General features: G+C 45.2%; 1 protein-coding gene across 2 annotated transcripts in view; it reads right to left on the bottom strand.

The window, feature by feature from the left end:
* Positions 1-20,555, bottom strand: part of UVRAG (UV radiation resistance associated) — a 60,400-nt gene that overhangs the window by 20,221 nt on the left and 19,624 nt on the right. For both annotated transcript variants that reach the window (XM_042862532.1, XM_042862531.1), the window contains exons 6-12: positions 19,690-19,775; positions 8,295-8,400; positions 5,435-5,561; positions 4,653-4,737; positions 4,094-4,181; positions 3,462-3,522; positions 1,694-1,859 (exon numbers count right to left, since the gene is read on the bottom strand). In XM_042862532.1, coding sequence (XP_042718466.1) covers positions 1,694-1,859; positions 3,462-3,522; positions 4,094-4,181; positions 4,653-4,737; positions 5,435-5,561; positions 8,295-8,400; positions 19,690-19,775 — 719 coding nt within the window. The remainder of the gene's footprint in view (positions 1-1,693; positions 1,860-3,461; positions 3,523-4,093; positions 4,182-4,652; positions 4,738-5,434; positions 5,562-8,294; positions 8,401-19,689; positions 19,776-20,555) is intronic.

Below are 20,555 nucleotides of genomic sequence, written 5' to 3'. Positions count from 1 at the left end.
GTTGAGGTTTCCTATAGCAACTCAAGTCACCTGAGAGTTTGGAGGGACTGGCTCCCCAATAGCTGGGCAGAGAAGATCTCAGGCAGGAGTTAATCCTGAAACAATCTTACAGAACGCAGGTAAACAGCCCAATAGGGGTTAATATAGCTGAAGCTGAACCTTAATATAGCTTAGCTGAACCTTCTCCTTTTCAGAAACCTATTGTGAAATACAGCACTGAGTCCTGAGGGTTTGGAAGGCTGGAGCCTCAAGGACTAAAACCATCCACTTTGTCTCAGACAACAGGAAATTGGTTTAATCTTCAGACACCCACACACAGGCAGCTCTATTCCTCAAATTTGTTTTCCAGACAGAAACATTTCAGCTTGCTGCTCTTCTAAATGAGATGTATGGAGGGGATTTACATATGCTTAGACGACAATTCTTAATAGAACGTTAATGTGTTTGTGTAAGTTATCCAGGAAATGTTTGGGCAAGTTATTAAACTGGTATCAAAAATCATTTGCAGGACAACTACTGCAATCCGTATTTTATCTTGTCAGAACAGTAAGACCTCAGTGACAGCTTAATTCTGAAGGCAAATTACCTCTGCTGGCCTGCCAGAAGTTACTGAGCTTCAAAAAGAAATCGGATGCTTCAAGAATCCCAACCCTCCCAACTATGCACAACACGGAAAGACCCTTCCATCTTGATTGAACTATTAGGAAATGCTGCTAAAATACTACAAAGCTTCCATTGTGTGCATCCAAAGAGAAGGTTTTGTGCTCTGAATCAGGAAATACAGACAGCTATTTTCCCCCAGCCGTTTCCTTTGCTCCTTTTTCAAACGTTACAAGTGGGGGAAGAAAAAAAAAAACCACCACATAAGGAAGTTACTGGTGCTGCAAACCTGACTTTGCAACTGTTTGCAGGCACAGAGGATCAGAGTGGAGCAGCTGGCCTCCCACAGCTGGTCAGCGTCGCATTCCTTTGAGCTGCAGGCTACAAAGCAAAGCTCAGGCAGTAATTGTCACTGCTTTCATAAGGAAGCACGCAGGTGCAGAGACAGCGAGAAAACAGGCAGAGAGCCAAAAGGCAAGAGAAAACACTCAGGGTGGATTTAAGGACAGCAAGATAGTTTTCTAGCAGCACAGCAATAGCTGAGGTGTGCACTGAAGGTCAGTGAACACAGACCAGATGAAAACCTCTTCACTGAGCACTGATTTATTAGTAGGTAACAATCCATAATACTCTTTTTCTACCTGTTCAAAATCCTCTGTGTTAAAGAAAGCTGTTTATTTCATTGCAAGCACTACAGCAGCACTGGCAGCCTCACTAAAGGTTATGTTATAACTTCTGCTACGTGCATTTCATTCCCATAGTCAGAAGGAACACAAGAAGGTGAGCTTTTCCATCAGAACCCACAGCTTACCTACCAGGCACACTATTCAGGTTTTGCTGTCATTATCAGATGCCTCATCAACAGCATATGCCTACCAAACAACCCCAGATGACAAAGCTGAACTAACTACTGTCAGATCACAGCATTTGGCCATCTGAAACTCAAAAGTACTGTCACAAAGCTACTGAAGACTGCAACAAATAACTTCAAGATCAGTAACCCAGCTGAGCACACAGGACTGCTCGAGTTCAGGTGTGCTTTATTGCTGACCTGTTGCTTTGAAGAAAGCAGTACATCTGGTGGCATACTTACTCTCTCTCTTTCTCTGTCAGTTTGTCGTTGATGTTATCTTTGATTGTAGACCTGGAGCCCTTGTGAATTATGGGATACCTGAGTGGCACTTGTAAGAAGTAGGAGATCATTGAAACCAAATGAGCGGTGTAGCCCAGGGCAACAGCGATGCTTCCGTCATCTTTCGCTGTGAATCATAAAAAGAACATTAAATAATCAATTGAATCTCCATGCAGACTCAGCACAAGTTCATCCTCACTGCTCAGCAAACAATGTAATTGAGGAAGTTATCAGAAGCTATAGCTTAAGAACAGATGCAAGTGAAGCCAACAGACTGCTTTACAATTCTTTGCAGTTCACCATTTGTTCCTTTTATTAAATGCCTCTTCTACTAAATGGCTGATGTCCTCCCTTCAGTTTTACCCTTTCAAAGCTAAAAAGTTCTTTTCCTTTCTGCTTTGCTTTGTTGTTTTTTGTTTTTTTTTTTCTCCATGATTTCTTTCCTTTCTTTGCAAGAGAACACCAATATAAACAGCATAACAACCAGCCCTGGGCAATCAGCTAATCTAAGTTCCTCTAATAAAGCTTTTAATGATGCTCAGCACCTCCAGCATCACACTGACCCCTAGAACAAGAGAGGCTGCAGTGCTATTAGACAGTTAGCTGCTTTTCAAATGTAACCCCCTATTTCATTAACTTCAATGTTTAGTACTTCTCCCCAGTAATGCAGTATTTCTAGAGCCTGTGATATAAGGAGTTAATCATTCTTTTAACGAGGAGTTAATATCAGAGCACTGAGACAGGCCAAAAATGCACAGCATTGCCTTCCCATGAATTGCAGGCTGGTGGCCCTGCCTGCAGCAGGAGGGTAGGAGCTTCATGATCCTTGAGGTTCCCTCTAATCCAAGCCATTCTGTGATTCCTTTAAAGATTATGCTTCATTAATTGGGCATTTAATAACGCACCAATCAGTAGCACAAATTCATTCCTACCATCTCATGATTGAAGTTTTTGCCCCAGAAATCATATATGCCTGGCAGAGTGAACTGGGAACAAGAAATTCAAGGGAATTTTCATAGGATCATCACAGAATGGCCCAGGTTGGAAAGGACCTCAAGGATCACGAAGCTCCAACCTCCCACCACCAATGCAGGGCCACCAACCTCCAAATTTCACAGCAGCCCAGGCTGCCCAGGGCCCCATCCAACCTGGCCTTGAACACCTCCAGGGATGGACGGGGCATCACAGCCTCTCTGGGCAGCTGTTCCAGCACCTCACCACTCTCACAGCACAGAACTTCCCCCTGATATCCAACCTCAATCTTCCCTCCCTTCAACTCCACACCATTTCCCCTTGTCCTGCTGTTATCTCCTCTTTCCAAGAGTTTAAGGCAGTTCCAAATCACATCCAACACCTGCAGATGAATGCACACAGCCACCTGTATGACTGTGACACAGGCAGGCGTGTGTTTGCTTCTGCAAAAAGATGATGTCAGAAGCTACAGCAGAAGCTTGCTTGTAAAATACTGCCATACCATGGCAGGAAGTAGTCAGGCAGATTTGAAGTCATATTTATGTGCATCACCATTTAAACTCAAGATACAAAGGCACTGTTTTGAGGGTCAAACTACCTTTGCACTAGCAAGGAATTAGGACCAAATACTGAGCAAGTTTTCTTCCACTCCACACCTTTCCAATCAGAAATGCAAATCCTTCACTGTTGCCATCAGTTTACTTAATTTTATTGAGTGCAGAAGCAGCTGTGAGAAGTGAATTAAATATCCAGCTACCTTGAAAGTCTTCAGAGTTCGGAAGCTTGACTCCACAAACAAAGTAATCCTTTTGGTCATTCTGCAAGTTTAAAAACAAAGTGAGAATGGGACAACGACAGCCAGAAAACAGAAGCCTACACAAAACCCACAGACAACAAAGCACATCTTGTAAAGACAAACTGAACACCCAATGACACCCAGACAGACTGTGGTAACGTTTCAGCCCACATCTCAAGTAATTCAGAAATAAATGGGTTTTCTGTTTGAAGAGGAAGAGCTCTATCTTAATGCAGTGCACAGAAAGGCTGAGGAGCTCTATATTTTGACATCTGGTTTTGTGAGCCCCATTAGAGTGAAGCTAGCCTACTGCCAGGGTTGCTTTATACACTTATACAGGAAGTGGCAAGTATCCATTAAGTTATAGTTACATTCTACTCTTAGAGTGTAGATTATTTGAGAGATGCTGGCATAATTCCTCTCCGTGTGAGGTTTACAGCCTGAGGCCCAAATCCAAGAAAAAGCTGTAAAAAGCAGCACGTGAGTGAAGGGGAAGCTTCATCCTGAAGAAAACAGAGGCTTGGTTTGCTGCAGGTATGAGCTTCCTGTTTCTTACACCAAGCACAGATTTGAGAACCCCCCCTGAAACATACCAGGTCAATAGGGTAGATGTAGGACAGCTCTGAGAGCAACTGCTTGCATCGAGCGGTCTGCTGGGCATTGGTCTTCAGGAACAGTTCTCTTTGGGGAAAAAGAAGCCCGAATCATTACCTTCTTCAAAAGCTTCCAATAAATATCAGCACCCATCACCTTTCCCACGCCTTCCCAAGTATCACCCCCCCCTTCCCTCAGCAAAATACTTGCATTAAGATAAACGCAGGAGACAACACTAGCTTTTTATCAGCTGTCTCTCTTATCACAGGCATGTTTTGACTATGACAATTAACTGCTACGAAGCAGTGCTTCACCAAAATTGGCAGGAAAGTCCTAGAGTGCAACAAAGCATCTTTTTCTACACTTGCTACCGTTCATTATCACTTCTGCTTTCCAGGAACTGGAGCATCTCTTAAAAGAAGCAGTGACAGCAGGAAGAAATCTGCACCACAGATGTTCCCTTTTAATGCCTTGCTCTCAAACCTGCACTTCCTTTCCAATTGCAGGCAAGTGGGGAAGGAAAAAAAAAAAAAAAACCCAAAACATGGGTCCTTTTACCTCTTTGCAGTGCATTCTTTTCTTAATTCATGCAGGGATTCATTGCGCTCTTGATGCTTCTGATACTCAGCCTCAAATGCATTTCCTAAGCAATAAGAGGAATCAGGAAACAAGAACAAGCAGTACCAAAGATTTTCTTAGTTATCATCAGTATCTAACCTTAAAAAGTCCAAGTGTTGGCACTGGCCCTTTCATTTACTCCCAGGTGCTCATTTTCTGTGTCATGCTGCCAAATTGGGGAACTGCAGTGTCACTCTTCATGCCCTATACAACATCCAACAGCCAAGTGCAGCCTACAAAACCTCATTCTCTTTTAAGACCTGTTTCCTCCACGGCCACTGTGGCAGCATAATTTAGTTGACATAGCTTAAACACAGCCAGAATTATCTGGAATTTCAGAAAAACTTCTCCACCAAGATCAGACATCCATGTTAAACAGCTGCTGGTGAGCTCTGAAGGCACAACCATGCAGCATTTCACCATAGGACACTTTCAGTGTAAAAGAAAAGGCCAAAGTGATTAAGCATTTCACCTTTTACTTGCTATAGAAGCTACTAAGGATGATTTTTGTCTTGTAACACTTAGAATGGGATCCTAGTCACAGGCTCAAAAACATCCCTCATGGCATTAAAATACACTTGCATGGTACCACTGCTCCTGCTTACTGCACTACAGAGCAGCTCTTCCGATTTCTTTCAGGAAATTTTAGTTAGCACAGCTTTAAATCTCTTCTGTTCAGATTATGAACACCTGCAGCAAAGCAGGAACATCTGTATGCTCACCTTTGTCATGTAAAGTATTCTTTTCCTTATGTAACAAAGCTACTTCTTGACCAAGGGCCTTCCTCTGCCTCTCCAGTTCATTACGTAGCACCAGGATCTTCAACTGTAAACATTCACTCTCCTTTTTCTTGTGGAAGAAGAATAAAATAGGTGAAAAAGTAGTAAAAGCAACCTATTTATTTTTCAGTTTTTCTTCACGTAGGTAAATCCACGAAAGAGGTGACAAGAAGAAACAGAACAAGACCAGCATCTAACAGAGAAAAAGGTGAGGCAATAAATAACCACATGTAATAGATTACGAGGGACCAAAATCATTTCACTGCTTTGGAAGGAGAAAAACTCAGCTGTGCTTGCTTGTCCTGCAGGATCCATCTCCTCTCCTGTGCTCTGTGATGCAACCCAGCCCAGGGCAGAAATCAGAAGATGAAGGAGAGGCAACAGGAAAGTCCCCCAGGACAGACACATGGATGCTAACAGCAGAGCAGTGAGAGCACAGCGAGAATTCCCTGGCAAAGGGTTTGGTCACAGGAGGAAGGTGAGTAATGAGGAGTCTATGCCAAAGCCAGGCAGGAGGCTGGAAAAAGGCTGGAAATGTCTGAGTTGCACTATTAAATCCCATCCCAGCCTCAGTGTGAGGAGAAAAAAAGGATACAAAAGAACATAGAGTAGAGAACAGACTGTGTCATTATGCAGTTACATTAGAAGGATTCCCATCTTCAAAGTTTTAAGGATTTATTTCCTCTACGTGCTTCTCACTTTCTGCATCTTTAATAGAATCAGTTTTTTTTCCTTTGAGGCATTCTCTTCACTAGGAAATGATGCTGCTGTCAGCACAGCAAAGCGGAGTTTTCTACTACGAGTGTGCTTTCAGTTCCAAATGCTGGTTGAGAATAACCATGAGCAGAGGGCTGCAGGGCTCCCCCTCGAAGACAGGCTGAGGGAGCTGGGCTTGTTCAGTCTGGAGAAAAGAAGGCTGCAAGGTGACCTCATTGCAGCCTGCAGTACCTAAAGGGAGCCTACAAACAGGAGGGGAATCAACTCTTTGAAAGGGGAGATAACTGCAGGACAAAGGGAAGTGGTTGGAAGTTGAAGGAGAGAAGATTGAGGTTGGATGTCAGGGGGAAGTTCTGTGCTGTGAGAGTGGTGAGGTGCTGGAACAGCTGCCCAGAGAGGCTGTGATGCCCCGTCCATCCCTGGAGGTGTTCAAGGCCAGGTTGGATGGGGCCCTGGGCAGCCTGGGCTGCTGTGAAATGGGGAGGTTGGTGGCCCTGCATTGGTGGGGGGTTGGAGCTTCATGATCCTTGAGCTCCCTTCCAACCCAAGCCATCCTATGATCCTATAATTCTATAACTAAGGATAGATTCAAAATGGAAAAGAGAACCTGCAATCCAGCCCTAGCCTGGACAGAGCTCCTAACCCAAGGGCAGCCCTGAGCACGTGCCACCAGGCACTGCCACACCATAGGACTCAGCCAGCTTTCACTTCTTCCAAGCAGCCAACAAGGATACCAATCCTTAACGCTGTGTGACAAAGAGACAGCACTGTACTGAGCTCTTCCCTCTGCCTGTTTGCCTCAGTTACACACGTATGCTCAGGCTCCTGCTTCAAGGCTCCAGCAGGAAACGTGACTCAGTATTAAGGAATGAAACCATAGTTCATGCATTTCTACAGAGGAACTGAATCCCAGGAAGAGTTTTGACTGTTGAACAAAGCAAAAGTGGGTAATTATTTCCTTGTATTATAGATCATTTTACTAAGAAGCTGCATCACATGCAATGCTGTTGTCAGTTTTGGTTTTAATGCTCTTCACGTAGTCGCACTCACAAATTTATTAAGGAAAAGCTTTTGGAAGGAGGGACAAGGAGATTTATAACCAGAAAGATAAGATGATAAAGATGATTAAAAGCCTTTTAACAGCCAGGATACCAGCAGAAGGCCAATAAGCTTTAGGATGGAGTTAAATTGCTCCTAAGGGAGTTGAAGTTGTCTACAATGCAACGCTGCAATCAGTTTTTTCCTCCCCATTTTCACACTTTGTCAAGCCCTAAACACAGTTTGGCACCTTGTGAAATTGCATATTCTCAAAGCAAAATCCATCTTCTAAAGCTTACATCACAGAAGTTGCCTTTTCCTCCTATACAAGGCACCAGATGCAAACCACTTGAGCACCAGCACGATCTTCTAAATGTTGAGCTATTCTGTTCTGCAGACTCGTTGCTTTGACCTGAGTCAAAAGACTGAGATCCTTTTGGGCACAACCTAAACCAGGTGCCAGTATATTTTTAAGGGGAAGGCAACAGGTCAGGCAAAACAAACTGCCAAAAGCTATTACAAGGTGCAGTACAATTCCTGCTTAAAATTAACATGTCACTTGAGCAACAGCTTTCGCATGAATTCCATTCATCCAAAGGGAGCAGGTTGGAAAAAGATGCAGACAGCAGACTCACCTCACTCTAAATCCATCACAAGAACCCATCAGGACTTACTTGAAGAATTAAAGTTTGGTTTTCCTGATAAACTTCTTATGTGTATGATAGTGAGAGGACAAGGGGGAATGGTTTTCAAGTGAGAGAGGGGAGGTTTGGGTTGGATATGAGGAGGAAGTTTTTGAGCCAGAGGGTGGTGAGGCACTGGCACAGGTTGCCCAAGGAGGCTGTGGATGCCCCAAACCTGCAGGCATTCAAGGCCAGGCTGGATGTGGCTCTGGGCAGCCTGGGCTGCTGGTTGGTGACCTGCACACAGCAGGGGTTGGAAGTGGATGAGCACTGTGCTCCTTTGCAACCCAGGCCATTCTATGATTTCCTGTTTCAAGTTTTATGCTTCTACAGCATAGAATAAGGCTTTAAGTAACCAAACTTACCAGCTCATTGCTTGTAGATGTGCATCTCAGCTTTTCTTCTATCTCCCTTCCTATTTTCTGAACGGTTACCTGAGTCTGTTTAATTGCACACTGGGCTCTGTGAAGCCTGTAAAGAGAAGAGAAATCACAGCTGTGTTAGAGGTTTCTCACAGCTCCTAATGGTGAATGTACCAGGCACGTCGAAGCCAGCAAGGCAAGAGGAACTCAGATTGCCACCTCCTATTGAAGAAAACACAGAAGAAAGCAATGGGAAAAGGCAGATCTAGGAGTCATTAGCACCCTGAAACTAACGAGCACGGATTGGAAATTAGCATATTTCTTGGAGGAAATGAGAATCAATGTGAAGACACAGAACTTGTCATGCAAGCCCAGGTGCACTCTTCCCAATCAGGGCTCTACAATTAACTCCTCCTTTTGTTAAGATGCTATTCATGCTGCTGGAGTAAGAGTTCACCTAGGGTCTGCTCAGAACAGTAAAACAGTGGGCAGTTACCCACTGCATTAAGCAAACACTTTGCCAGGATGTTCTCATATGGGCTTTAATGACCACCTCTGCTCAGCCAAAATTAAAGATTTCTGTCCCTTTGAAGGAACACTGAATTTTACTGAAGGATTGTTACACATCTGCTGTGAGCCAAGGACCAAAGCATGACAGCACAACAGAGAAGAGGCTGCTCAGCTCCTTCCTTTTACAGTCTCTAATTCCTTTAGATTTAGGAGCAATGGAGGCACAGCTACGTAAAGCTTCAGGCTAGCAGCTTCCAATGGCCTGCATGCAGTGAGGCCAAGATCTCCAGGCCACATGCTTCAACCACAAGTAATCACAAAGCACTGCTTCTCACACCACCTTCCAGCATCCCAACTTCACTCCGCAGCATCTATTAGGAATCAGTTTCATCAGTGTGAGGACAGCACCTAACCCAGCTGAGCCCAGCAAACCAGCACACAGGAGCCAAGTTTCTGAAGCCTACAGCACCAGTTCACCCTTGGGATTGGTCTCACAACCCTGTTGGAGGCATAAGACCTCTCAAAAACGTGTATTTCCTATTGGGAACTGCCTTCCCACCTTCCCCAGCAGAATCTAAGCCTCCTACCCAACAGTTTCCAGCCTGCTCCATTCCAAAGGTCTGGAACGTTTTCTTCCCAGACGTTAGAAATTGCTAAGAGCAATGACAGAATGAAAGGTAAATTCCCCTTTTTCTCCTCTTCATCTGATATGACTATGGGAAGAACACCATTAGGCACTCAGTGCAGCTCAGCCCCGCTTGCTGCAACGCTCCCACAGCAAAATCCCACTGCTGGGGTTGGTTTACCCATCAAAGGAGCATTCACCAAGCTAACAGACTGTCAGAGGTTTGTTTGCCACATTCGTGCTCAGTTGAAGAACCTGCAAGTTTGATAACAGCCTTGAGTCCCACCCACACCCGAGAGTGAGGAACAAACAGCTACCAAAGGCTGACTCTTAAACCAGTACAAACTATAGGACGCCTCAATTTGATGAACCCCTGCCTAAACGGGTATTCTCAAACTAGAGGCTGCTGCACAAAACAGTTCAGCAACTGCCTGGTCTTAATATGGATTTGGTTTTAAGCCAAAGATCACCTTGTCATTTCTTGCAAGAGAAAGAGATGCTACAGTTCAACCTGGCTGCCTCAGAGCCAGATGCTGCCACTTGCACTGAGTCAAGCAGTATCAGCAAGCCTTCATCCTTGCTCCAGTTGTCCCAAGAGCTTCAAAGCAGTAACAATAAGGTCACAGTCACACCTGCAGCTGGGCCATCCGAGATTAAAACTGCAAGGACTTCACAGCACAAAGGCAGCAATAGGCAGAACTCTCCCCAGCTAAAAAAGCCCCTACCTGCACCCACATGGAGACCTGTGGTCACCCAACTGCAGGAATGCAAACTAAGCCATGAGAACACCAGCATGGAGACTCTGCCCATCAGCTCCACGTGCACAACAGACCTCAGTGAAGTCAACGACGACTGCACCAACGCACAGAACACCAAATGCAGGCCATAAATCTGGATTAAAATTTAGATATAATTAATGGAGATGAAGTTCAATGCTAATAGACCACATCTTGTTTCCATTTCTCATCTGCACAACACGGCCAAAGCTAGAGCCTAAAGTTAGCACAGTGTGTGCCTTGAGTACAGTCCAAATGGGTTTAGTAATTGACAACTACAAGCCAACTGATGGCAATAACCTACGCGCTATCAGCCAACGCAGGATTCTTCCTACATCATTTAAGTGATTTTTATTATTATTTATTATTAAAATTAGCACTTACACAGCACTTTAAGAGCTAATTCAGAGCTCTGAGAGGCTCTTGGCCTGCCATCAAATTCCCATCGATGGTCAGGGAAGCCAAGACAGCTACAGCAGAAACTCAAGCCTTCTTAAAGAGAGATCTTAGCCAACAGTGTTGTCATTGCAGCGTCCCTGCAGCAGCTCACAGCCACGGTCAGCCAGCAGCAGAGTAACAGGAACGTAACTTTGATAGATTTACTGCTGTTGTTTGGGGTCCTGAGAGCTGCTGTGCAATTGCCTGAGATCAGGTGAGTTGCACAATGCTGCTGGGAAAGCAGTGAGATGAAAGCAGACGTTAAAATCCCTCACTGGGGAGGCCACCCTAATACAGTTTGGAAGGGGAAATGCATGAAGCTGTTTGTTCTCCTTCCATTCTCATACATGGGCTTTCTGAGACTCTGCAGAAGATGGAAATATTCTTTTATCTGAGGGAAGAGAGAGAAGGGGAATAGATACAAAAATATCAGTCATGTACTGTAATTTAAAGGCAACAAAAACTGCATCTACATCATTGCTTTAAGAAGAACCTGCAGGCAAAAATTCAACACCTTCACTGCTTGCTGGTTCCTGAATTGATGAAACCTGGGCTCACTGGGGCATTCATAGAATGGTCTGAGTTGGATAGAGCCACTAAAGGCCATCTGGTCCCACTTGCTGCAGCGCACAGGGACACCCCCAGCTCCATCAGGTGCTCAGAGCCTCATCCTGCCTGATCCTCAGCATCTCCAGGGAAGGAGCACCCCCACCTCTCTGTGAATTTCTCTGGGCACCACATCTCTGAGCATTTCTCCAATGTTTTTCAAGTGCTTCCTCTCCCTCCCCCCAAAAAGCACCTTTCAGCTTGGCTTTAAGATCTGAAATCATTCTAGTACTCAGTCAGTGTTCTGCCAATAAAAACCTGAGTCGTTTGATGTCTTTGAACATCTTTAAGGTTGAATTTGATGCTCTGGAAATCAACTCAACCTGGGTACAAACCTGGGAAAAAAAACCTGTCCAGTTTTGAACTTCTTCACTATTACATGACTTGTTAGCAACGATGTTCTAGTCTTGTTAACACAATAAAGCAGTTTTCCCAATGTCCCAAAGACTGCACAGCACAAGGGTACAACTTAACTTTCACAGCTTGGGAACGTGCTGTATGGCATGTTTGTCCTCTTCCAGTTTGCACTGTACAACTGCATAGCTTCACTTGAAGCTTCATCTGAACCACACTTCTTTCACTCTGCTGTATCATCATAGAATCACAGAATGGCCTGGGTTGGAAGGGAGCTCAAGGATCACAAAGCTCCAACCCTGCTGCCACATACAGGGCCACCAACCTCCCCATTTCATAGCAGCCCAGGCTGCCCAGGGCCCCATCCAACCTGGCCTTGAACACCTCCAGGGATGGACGGGGCATCACAGCCTCTCTGGGCAGCTGTTCCAGCACCTCACCACTCTCATAGCAAAGAACTTCCCCCTGACATCCAACCTCAATCTGCCCTCCTTCAACTTCAAACCATTTCCCCTTGTCCTGCAGTTATCTCGCCTTCCCAAGAGTTGATTCCCCTCCTGTTTGTAGGCTCCCTTTAGGTACTGAAAGGCCGTATCTTCCAAGTGAGATATTCCTCTGGGTTGTTAATTGCTCTGCTGATTTACTGCTTTACACAGCAACTCCATTCCTGGCTTAAAAAAAAAAAAAAAGACAAAAAGCTGGGAGTCCACTGATGGTTTTGCCTATTAAGCCAACATACGTTTATGTTTACGTTAATGAAATGCCTCAGCTTTATTCAACATTTGATATTCTGTAGTTCCACCACACACCCCAAATATCTGCTTCTATCAGTCATCTGGATATTTCACGTATGGAGCTTGAAGCCATAAATACATCAATTAATGACAGCAGTCACATACTGCACTACTTCTCAAGAGAAACAAATGCCTCAAGTCTCATTTGCCAGAACGACGACAAGCCTAAATTTAAACTGAGAATTACTACCAGGGATTTAAAAACAGAACAGATTGCTTCTGGCCATTGGTGAGACGCAGCATCCTGGAAGTAAAATACTCCAACCTACTACTAAACAAAGCCAAGACTTTCCTAATAAAGAAATGCAACACACAGTTCTTTAAATCAGACCAGAGATTAGATTACAGGCAGTGCCAGCCAGCTGTAGCACATTTCTTACACAGCCCCTTAAACCGTCACTGTCTGCATTTACTTTCCCACAAGAAAAGTCTCTTAATTTATAATCATAGACTCCCCTTCCCACTTTCCTTGGGAACCTACTCCTACAATTTGTCAAAAGCAGATGGAGGACAAGAGAAGGCAGTAGGGAATAAAATGCAAGCCTGGCTCATTTATTTACAGCATTAAACCTCTGCAAGAGTCAGCATTGCAAGGAGCTCACAGAAGATGCTTTCAGATACTTTCCATCATCCTCTCAAACGGTTTCAAGTTGACTTCCATAGGTAGGACTCGAATTAAGTGGCTGAATAATCAAGGCCATGTGGACACTGCACCAGTGGATGCTTTCAGCTACTTGCAATTGGAGAAGGGAAAAAAAACCAAACACAAAACCCATCAGATGAGCAGCTAAGAAGGCCTCCAGAAGGAGAAGCATCTAAAGGAGCCAATGTGAGGATCACAGAGTCACACAGAATCACAAGGTTGGAAACGACCTGCAAGATCATCCAGTCCAACCACCCTCCCATTCCTATCAGTACCACAAGCTACTAAATCATCTCTCGTAGCTCCTCATCCAGGCACCTCTAGAACACTGCCAGGGATGGCGACTCCACCACCTCCCTGGGCAGCCATTGCAGTGCCTGACCACTCTCTGAGAGAAGAAGTTTCTCCTAATATCCAACCTAAACCTCCTCTGGTATAACTTCTTGCCATTTCCTCGGGTCCTACTATTTGCCTGGGAGAAGAGGCCAGACCCTTTTGCACCACAACCTCCCTTCAGGAAGTTATAGAGAGCAATGAGGTCTCCCCTGAGCCTCCTCTTCTCCAGACTGAACAATCCCAGCTCCTTCAGCCGCTCCTCATAAGACTTGTGCTCCAGACCCCTCACCAGTTTCGTTGCCCTTCTCTGGACACGTTCCAGGGCCTCAATGTCTTTCTTGTCGTGAGGGGCCCAAAACTGAACACAGTACTCGAGGTGCGGCCTCACCAGTGCTGAGTACAGGGGGATGATCACCTCCCTGCTCCTGCTGGCCACACTATTTCTAATGCAGGCCAGGATGCTGTTGGCCCTCTTGGCCACCTGAGCACACTGTCGGCTCATGTTCAGCCGAGCATCAACCAACACCCCAAGGTCCCTTTCCTCTTCACAATCATCCAACCACTCATCCCCAAGCCTGTAACGCTGCATGGGGTTGTTGTGGCCAAAGTGCAGAACCCGACACTTGGCCTTGTTAAACTTCATCCCATTCATCTCAGCCCAGTGATCCAGCTTACCTAGATCCCTCTGCAGGGCCTCCCTGCCCTCAGGCACATCGACACCACCTCCCAACTTGGTGTCATCTGCAAACTCACTCAGGGTGCACTCAATCCCTTCATCTAAGTCATCAATGAAGACATTAAACAGGATGGGCCCCAGTACCGACCCCTGGGAGACACCACTTGTAACAGGTCTCCAGCTGGACTTCACTCCATTGACCACCACCCGTTGAGCACGGCCCTCCAGCCAGTTCCTTATCCAATGGAGGGTAAAACTGTCCAAGCCATGGGCAGCCAGTTTCCACAGAAGGATACTGTGAGAAACCATGTCAAAGGCTTTGCTAAAGTCCAGGTAGACTACATCAACTGCCTTTCTCTCATCTACCAGTTTGGACACCCAGTCGTAGAAGGAGATGAGGTTGGTCAAACATGACCTGCCTTTCATGAACCGGTGCTGGCTGGGCCTGATCCCGTGGACAAGCTGTGTGATCTCTCCCAGGAGGATTTGTTCCATCACCTTCCCTGGCACCGATGTCAGGCTGACAGGCCTGTAGTTCCCTGGATCACCTTCACTACAGCGTGGGCTGTGAGCAGAAAAGGAGAAAGCCTCCAAGTGGAGCACCCATTTCCCCCAGTAATGCAGGCTCAAAACCTGAGGCCTCTAGCAGCCTTGTTTTAATTCACAGATCTTGACTACAGCTGAAGCAGAGGAGGGATCTACCACAAGACAAAGAGCAGAGGGATGGTCTGAGCTCTCGCAGAAGTATTCTGCAGTTGCTCCATACAGGACCATCGCCCCCATACTGCTCTCAGAGCATTCTCCCAGTGAGAGATCTTGAACCCATTGCATTTGTTCTCAGTCACAACACAGTACAGACCTTCCCTGGCGTGGCGAGCTATTTTCTGATCTAAATCTTCATTGAGATTGCTACCCAGGGTGAGAGAAGGAAGTTAGTGTATTGTGCTGAAGGCCATACCAAAATAAGGAAGAGTCCCAGCAGACCTGTTCACGTGGTGTGCAAGGAAAGCTGAAGATAAGGCTAACAGCAGAGAAAGATCGCCAATCCTCCATTTGTGTTAAGGTACAAAAAAATTCTCTTAGGCTTCATGGACTGTTTCAACTTGCTATGAACCACACTGCTCTCTTCCACAGATTTTGGCAAAATCCAGGCTTGGAAATGGACTCTTCTGATGACTGATTAGTCACAGTGTCAGATAGCTTAGCACCACACGAGTGAAACCCCTGGGAAGTGCTTTGCCTCAAACTGTGATGCTACAGATGGAAATCCGTAACAAGCCTCTCAAAAAGCACAGATCTCCATTTCCACTTCCACCTCCATCACTGCTTCCCATCCCAGGAAGATGCTACCCCACAACTCTGAGCCACGTGAGTTTTAAGGTGAAAGGGGATCACACCTGACAGGCTCATCCATTTCAGCGCTGCTCACTGCAGTCTACAGAGGCACTCCAGAGGTCTGATTACAGTTCATATTTATTTATGCTGGCTTTAAGCCACCTGGGTGCTCATGTCCAAAGCCAAGAGGATGCCTGCCTTGCCTTGGCTGCCTACACAGAGCAGAGAGCCAAGTCTTCCAGGTGGAAATCTTCCCTAGTTAGAAACATCAAGTCTGGCCACTGCAGAAAAACATTTAAAAAGGCTTTGGTCACAGCTATGAATTGAGATCCTTCTCTAAGAAGAGAGAAGGGGGGAAAAAAAAAAAAAAAAAAAAGCTAGAAACAGACAGCATAATTCTCAGGGCATACTTTAAAATGCAAAAATCTTTCCTCTGTCCCTTCATTTCCTACCACACACCTACCAATATCCTAAAGGGACAGGTGCCCAAAGTCAGTTACCCCGTTTGGCTCATGTAATTCCATGGATGCTGAACTGCTTCCACTGACTGCATGCTTGGTCTCTTTGTTCCTCATTTCAGGGATTAACTCCAGGATTAGTTAGTTACAACCCCTGCTAAAGACAGAAGGAATTAATCACCAGTTGATCCATTTGTTAAAAAGCTGCTTTCCCAAGCGAGGTAGAGCTGAACAAAAAGTAGTGAGGCACTGGAACAGGCTGCCCAAGGAGGCTGTGGATGCCCCAAACCTGCAGGCATTCAAGGCCAGGCTGGATGTGGCTCTGGGCAGCCTGGGCTGCTGGTTGGTGACCTGCACACAGCAGGGGGTTGGAACTGGATGAGCTTTGTGCTCCTTTGCAACCCAGGCCAGTCTATGGTTGTATGATCAACGTGACCAGGTTCAATACTGCACAGCTGCTCATTTGATTCAGTCCAAAAGAGAAGAGGCTCATACATTTCCCTGCCTCTAGTAAGGAAGTAATAGTTGAAAAGCTGAGCTTTGTTCCCCCTCCAAGCAGTGTCTTGTCACTGCCCACCTTTGGCCATTTAAGCTCAGTGAAGCTGAGCTGTTATTGGAACGTGAAAAACAGCAGAGCTGCTCACCTGGTGTTTTGAGCTGCTTTGAAAAGCCAAGTTCAGCTGCTCAGGACACTGCAGCCAAATTTATTCTCTTATCAGCAGAACTGGGAGAAGATGCTTTGTTTAATGAAAGCTCATGTGCTCCCTGGAATTGCTCTAGTTCTCCAGATTGGGATTGAAAAGGACACAATGATCCCTTGCTACATGCGGAGCTGCCAACCACCAGACCAGGCTGCAAGAACAATTGTAGGACCCAAGACATGGCTTTTTTGTATTTAGGAACTGAAGGAGAGATTTTAATCTACAGGGCTAAGTCCTTTTTGTAGCAGTTGTCAGCACATCCCATCTTCCCAATACCTCTTAATGTGAAAAACTGTCCTCCAAAGTTTAAAGGAGAAAAAAACCTGAGCGAAGAGTAAATCTGAATCTATTCCAGTCAGTACTGCACACGTTGAGAGCTCACTTAGAGGGACACAGCCACAATATGACCTCAGGTAGAGGTGGCCCATGCTGAGTGAGCTCTGAGAGGTGAACCATGTTAGCACAGAGCCTGTCACAACCAGCTACAGAACACTCAGAAAGCCTTGAAGTGAATCTGTCAGGAAATATGACGACGTGGCCAAGGGGGAGAAAAACCCTTCAGCATTTCAGCCTCTCTTCTTCATAAAGAAATGACTGCAAGAACATTTGCCACTTGCATGTGGTGTGAACAGCTTATTAGCTGCACCATGGCTGCCTCGGGATCTTGTCCACACACCACAGCATGAAGGTTCAGGAGCTACAGAGGTGCTGAGCACTTCCTTGTGTACAGCTAAGCTATCTGTCTTTTCCTCCTGCTTAATTAACTCGTAAATCCATGCAATTAAGCATCTGAGCACACAGGCACCCTTTGAATCTAACGCTCCAGTTTTTCTACTGTTCACACTCTCTGGTGTTACTAATTGCCTTTCTTTTTAAATGAACATAATTGGAGCCAAGCACGTGTTTTTCATTAAGGCCCATTCACCAGCTTCGTAAGCTTTAGCTATTCATTTCATCCGAAAGCTAAAAATAAAAACCATTTCTTCCCCCCCAGAAAAAGCAGTTCTGACAGCTGAAGTTCTTCTCATTTTGCAGCTTTCAAGAGGAAGGACTGAACTGGGAGATGGTCTCAATCTCCATGCTGCAACCCTGTTGGTGTTGTACCATCAGAATAACTGCAGACCACAGCATCACCAGGACCTGCTTCCTTCTTTGAGAAATTAAAAGTCATTACAATCTGTTTTCCATATTCACAGTCTGACAAAAAAAAAAATAATAAGACATTGAGCCACATGTGCAAGCTGTGAGGTTTTACTACAAATACACCATCTAATGAAGAAAAGTCTTCAAAACGTGGGATTTATGTGAGCAGACGCAAACCTTTATAGCAGACGCTTCCCTATTCTCTTTATGGTCAATGGACAGAAGCAGGCAGGCAGCAATTCATTTCCTCCCAACATATACGTCCTGTCAGATGAATCACAGCTCAGCTTGTGCCCTGCACCTCTCTTCTGCTTCTAGGAGGAACGTGCTCACAAAAACCATCTTTGGAAAGAGTTTATAGGCTGGTTGTTCAGGCCTGGACTCCTGGAAGAGGTGGCAAACCAGACTTCCCAGTAGGAGAAATAGCACAGCTGTCAAACAGAGACTGGAGGTGATCAGCAAGGAATAAATGCTACCATCAGTCTTTTGAGTGAGGTGTCACGGGGAAGCAGCAATAGAGAAAGCAGATCTGTAAGAAAACCTGACTTCATGCACGAGGTAACAGGGAGGATCTGGGTCTGCACAGAACTTTGCCTCAGTTCCCAAGGAATTTTCCCACTAGGAGGGAAGCAGGTAGAAAGGCCAGCAGTTGTGAATGTCAACTTCTGCAACGAGGCAACGCAGTACTGCCTGATGAAGCATGCAGAACCCACTGATACATATTAGCAGCAGGGCTGCTGTCCATCAAGTCCAAAACCAACTGTTTCTTCTTCTGCATTGTGACTCACAAGCAAATAAGGGAAGAAAAAAAAAAATGCATGACCAGGACACATTTTCTTCTGTTTAACCAAGGTTTAACATCAATTAGTATAAGAGTTTTCTTCCCATGGACTGTGCCTGAACGTAACCAGAGCTTCCCAACAACCCCTCTGGTTGTTTTGTACAGAAGGCACAAGTCTGGTAGGCAGCCTTTAGTTGCAGTGTTTCAGAGAGTCAAGCAGCAGCACGCCAATTTTAAGAGAGCTCGTAAAAATAACGACAACCCAGAGTTAACTGTTCCTACCTTCCCTTCAGGTTTAAGGCCACCCCTTCCCGCAGACAACAGTGACACCTACTGCCAACGCTACCAAACGACAACTTCCACAGCACGAAGCCAAATGTTTTCCCCATCGCCTCCGACAGCACGCTCAGCATTTGCTTCTGAAGGATCTCGTTTGCCTGCTGTTATTGCTACAGAACCAGAGCTCACAAGCTGCCTTGTAAGACACCTTTTAAACGCAGCTTACTCCTCAAATCCAACTGCAGAGTTTACAAACCCTCTGTTATACCCCCCCACGGCTGATATTCTTGAACTGCTGCATTAAAACAGGTCTGAAAAAGGCCGTTTTGGCAACATTCATACCCACATCCCATGTTTTTCCACCAGCAGAGAGTCACCAACCAAAAGTGGGCAGGTATAGCACTGGTTCTATACTGCACACCAGAACAACTGCATCTCAAGCAGCTATCTTCTGGATTACATGGGAGGATTATGCAAAAAACACAGGTACAGTTGGATAGTTCAACAGAAACAAAGCAGCTGTGCAGCTATTTTGTCCCAACTGTGGCATCCATGCTAACCAAGAAAGTTTTAGCAAGGTGCTTCGATGCCATTCTTTAAATCCCTTTAGAACAGTTTTCATTTTGTTGAGGAAAACAAAGGGCTTTCCATAGAAACTCCCTACCAGAAAAGCTTCATGATTTCAACGCTTGCAAGGCAGTCCACAGGCAAGCTCTGCAGGCAGTTCAACATCACTGTGCTCAAGCATTCATCGTTAGCAGCAAGGACAGCAAGAAAGATGCATCAAGGCTCATCTCCTCGCCACCAGCAGTACATCCACCCTGCCCAGATAAACCCCTAACACATCTAAGCCAAAGAAGATGGATTCCATACTTGGAAAAGCTCTTTCTATATGCTTTGAAAAAGCTAAAATGGCTTGATAGAGTATTTTCAACATCCTTACCTAAGCAAAGAGAAGACATCGTAAGAGTTACGAACGCAGTTCTGATCCACCTGGAGAAGGCTGTTCTTCAGGGTACCTGAGTGATCCTTAAGGCAAAGAAAGAACAGTCAGACATCAAAAATGCTTCCATCTGGACTACAAGCTTGTCTTAATGCACATCAGATAATCTTGAATTTAATGTTTTAAATGCACCTTCATACAAGCTTACATTCTGTTGGTAGAACACATTCAAGAAGGCAACAGTGGCAGCTCAAGCCTGGGCTGCAACTATACTTAACTATACAATGATATAGGTCATTAACACAGTGTCATTAACATAGTTTTCTAGACACAGTGTATTTTTTTTGACTGATGAAGCCCTCCTTTCACTTAAAAGATGCTTAAAAGATCAAATCTGAAGTTTTCCAGATACAGAATGCTTTCTGGAAGTTATAGTAACTGTGTCATTCTTAACAGAGCAACAAAGCCAGAACAACACAATCCAACAGGCAGTTCTTCACTCTGGAAAGGTGTGATAGCAAACTTCTCCCTATCAGGTGTAGCCACACAAGTGCTGTCAAATGGCACAATGTCTCTGAGCTGTTTCTTCACAGGACAAAGCAAGCTGTAAACAGGTCCAACAATCCAGCAGCACTGCCAGAAACTTGAAAGACCGCAGGGAAAAAAAAGAAAGTCATGAATATTCATTTCAAGTAGAGAAAGTACGCTAAAATAGAAGGTGATACAACTGCAAGAAGCCCTATTTATATATTCTATACCTGCCTCAACAGGCTGTTCTCATATAGAAGGTTTTTAAGTGCAGCTGAGTTTCAACACCTACAAAGCTGCAAGAGCCACAGGCCACACAGCAGCCATCCCTTTCTGCC

The sequence above is a fragment of the Lagopus leucura genome, unplaced genomic scaffold (genome assembly GCF_019238085.1).
Source record: "Lagopus leucura isolate 7727_CA_CO unplaced genomic scaffold, USGS_WTPT01 Super-Scaffold_702, whole genome shotgun sequence".
In the NCBI taxonomy this organism is placed as follows: Eukaryota; Metazoa; Chordata; class Aves; order Galliformes; family Phasianidae; genus Lagopus; species Lagopus leucura.
This window is presented reverse-complemented; position numbering and strand designations above follow the sequence as displayed.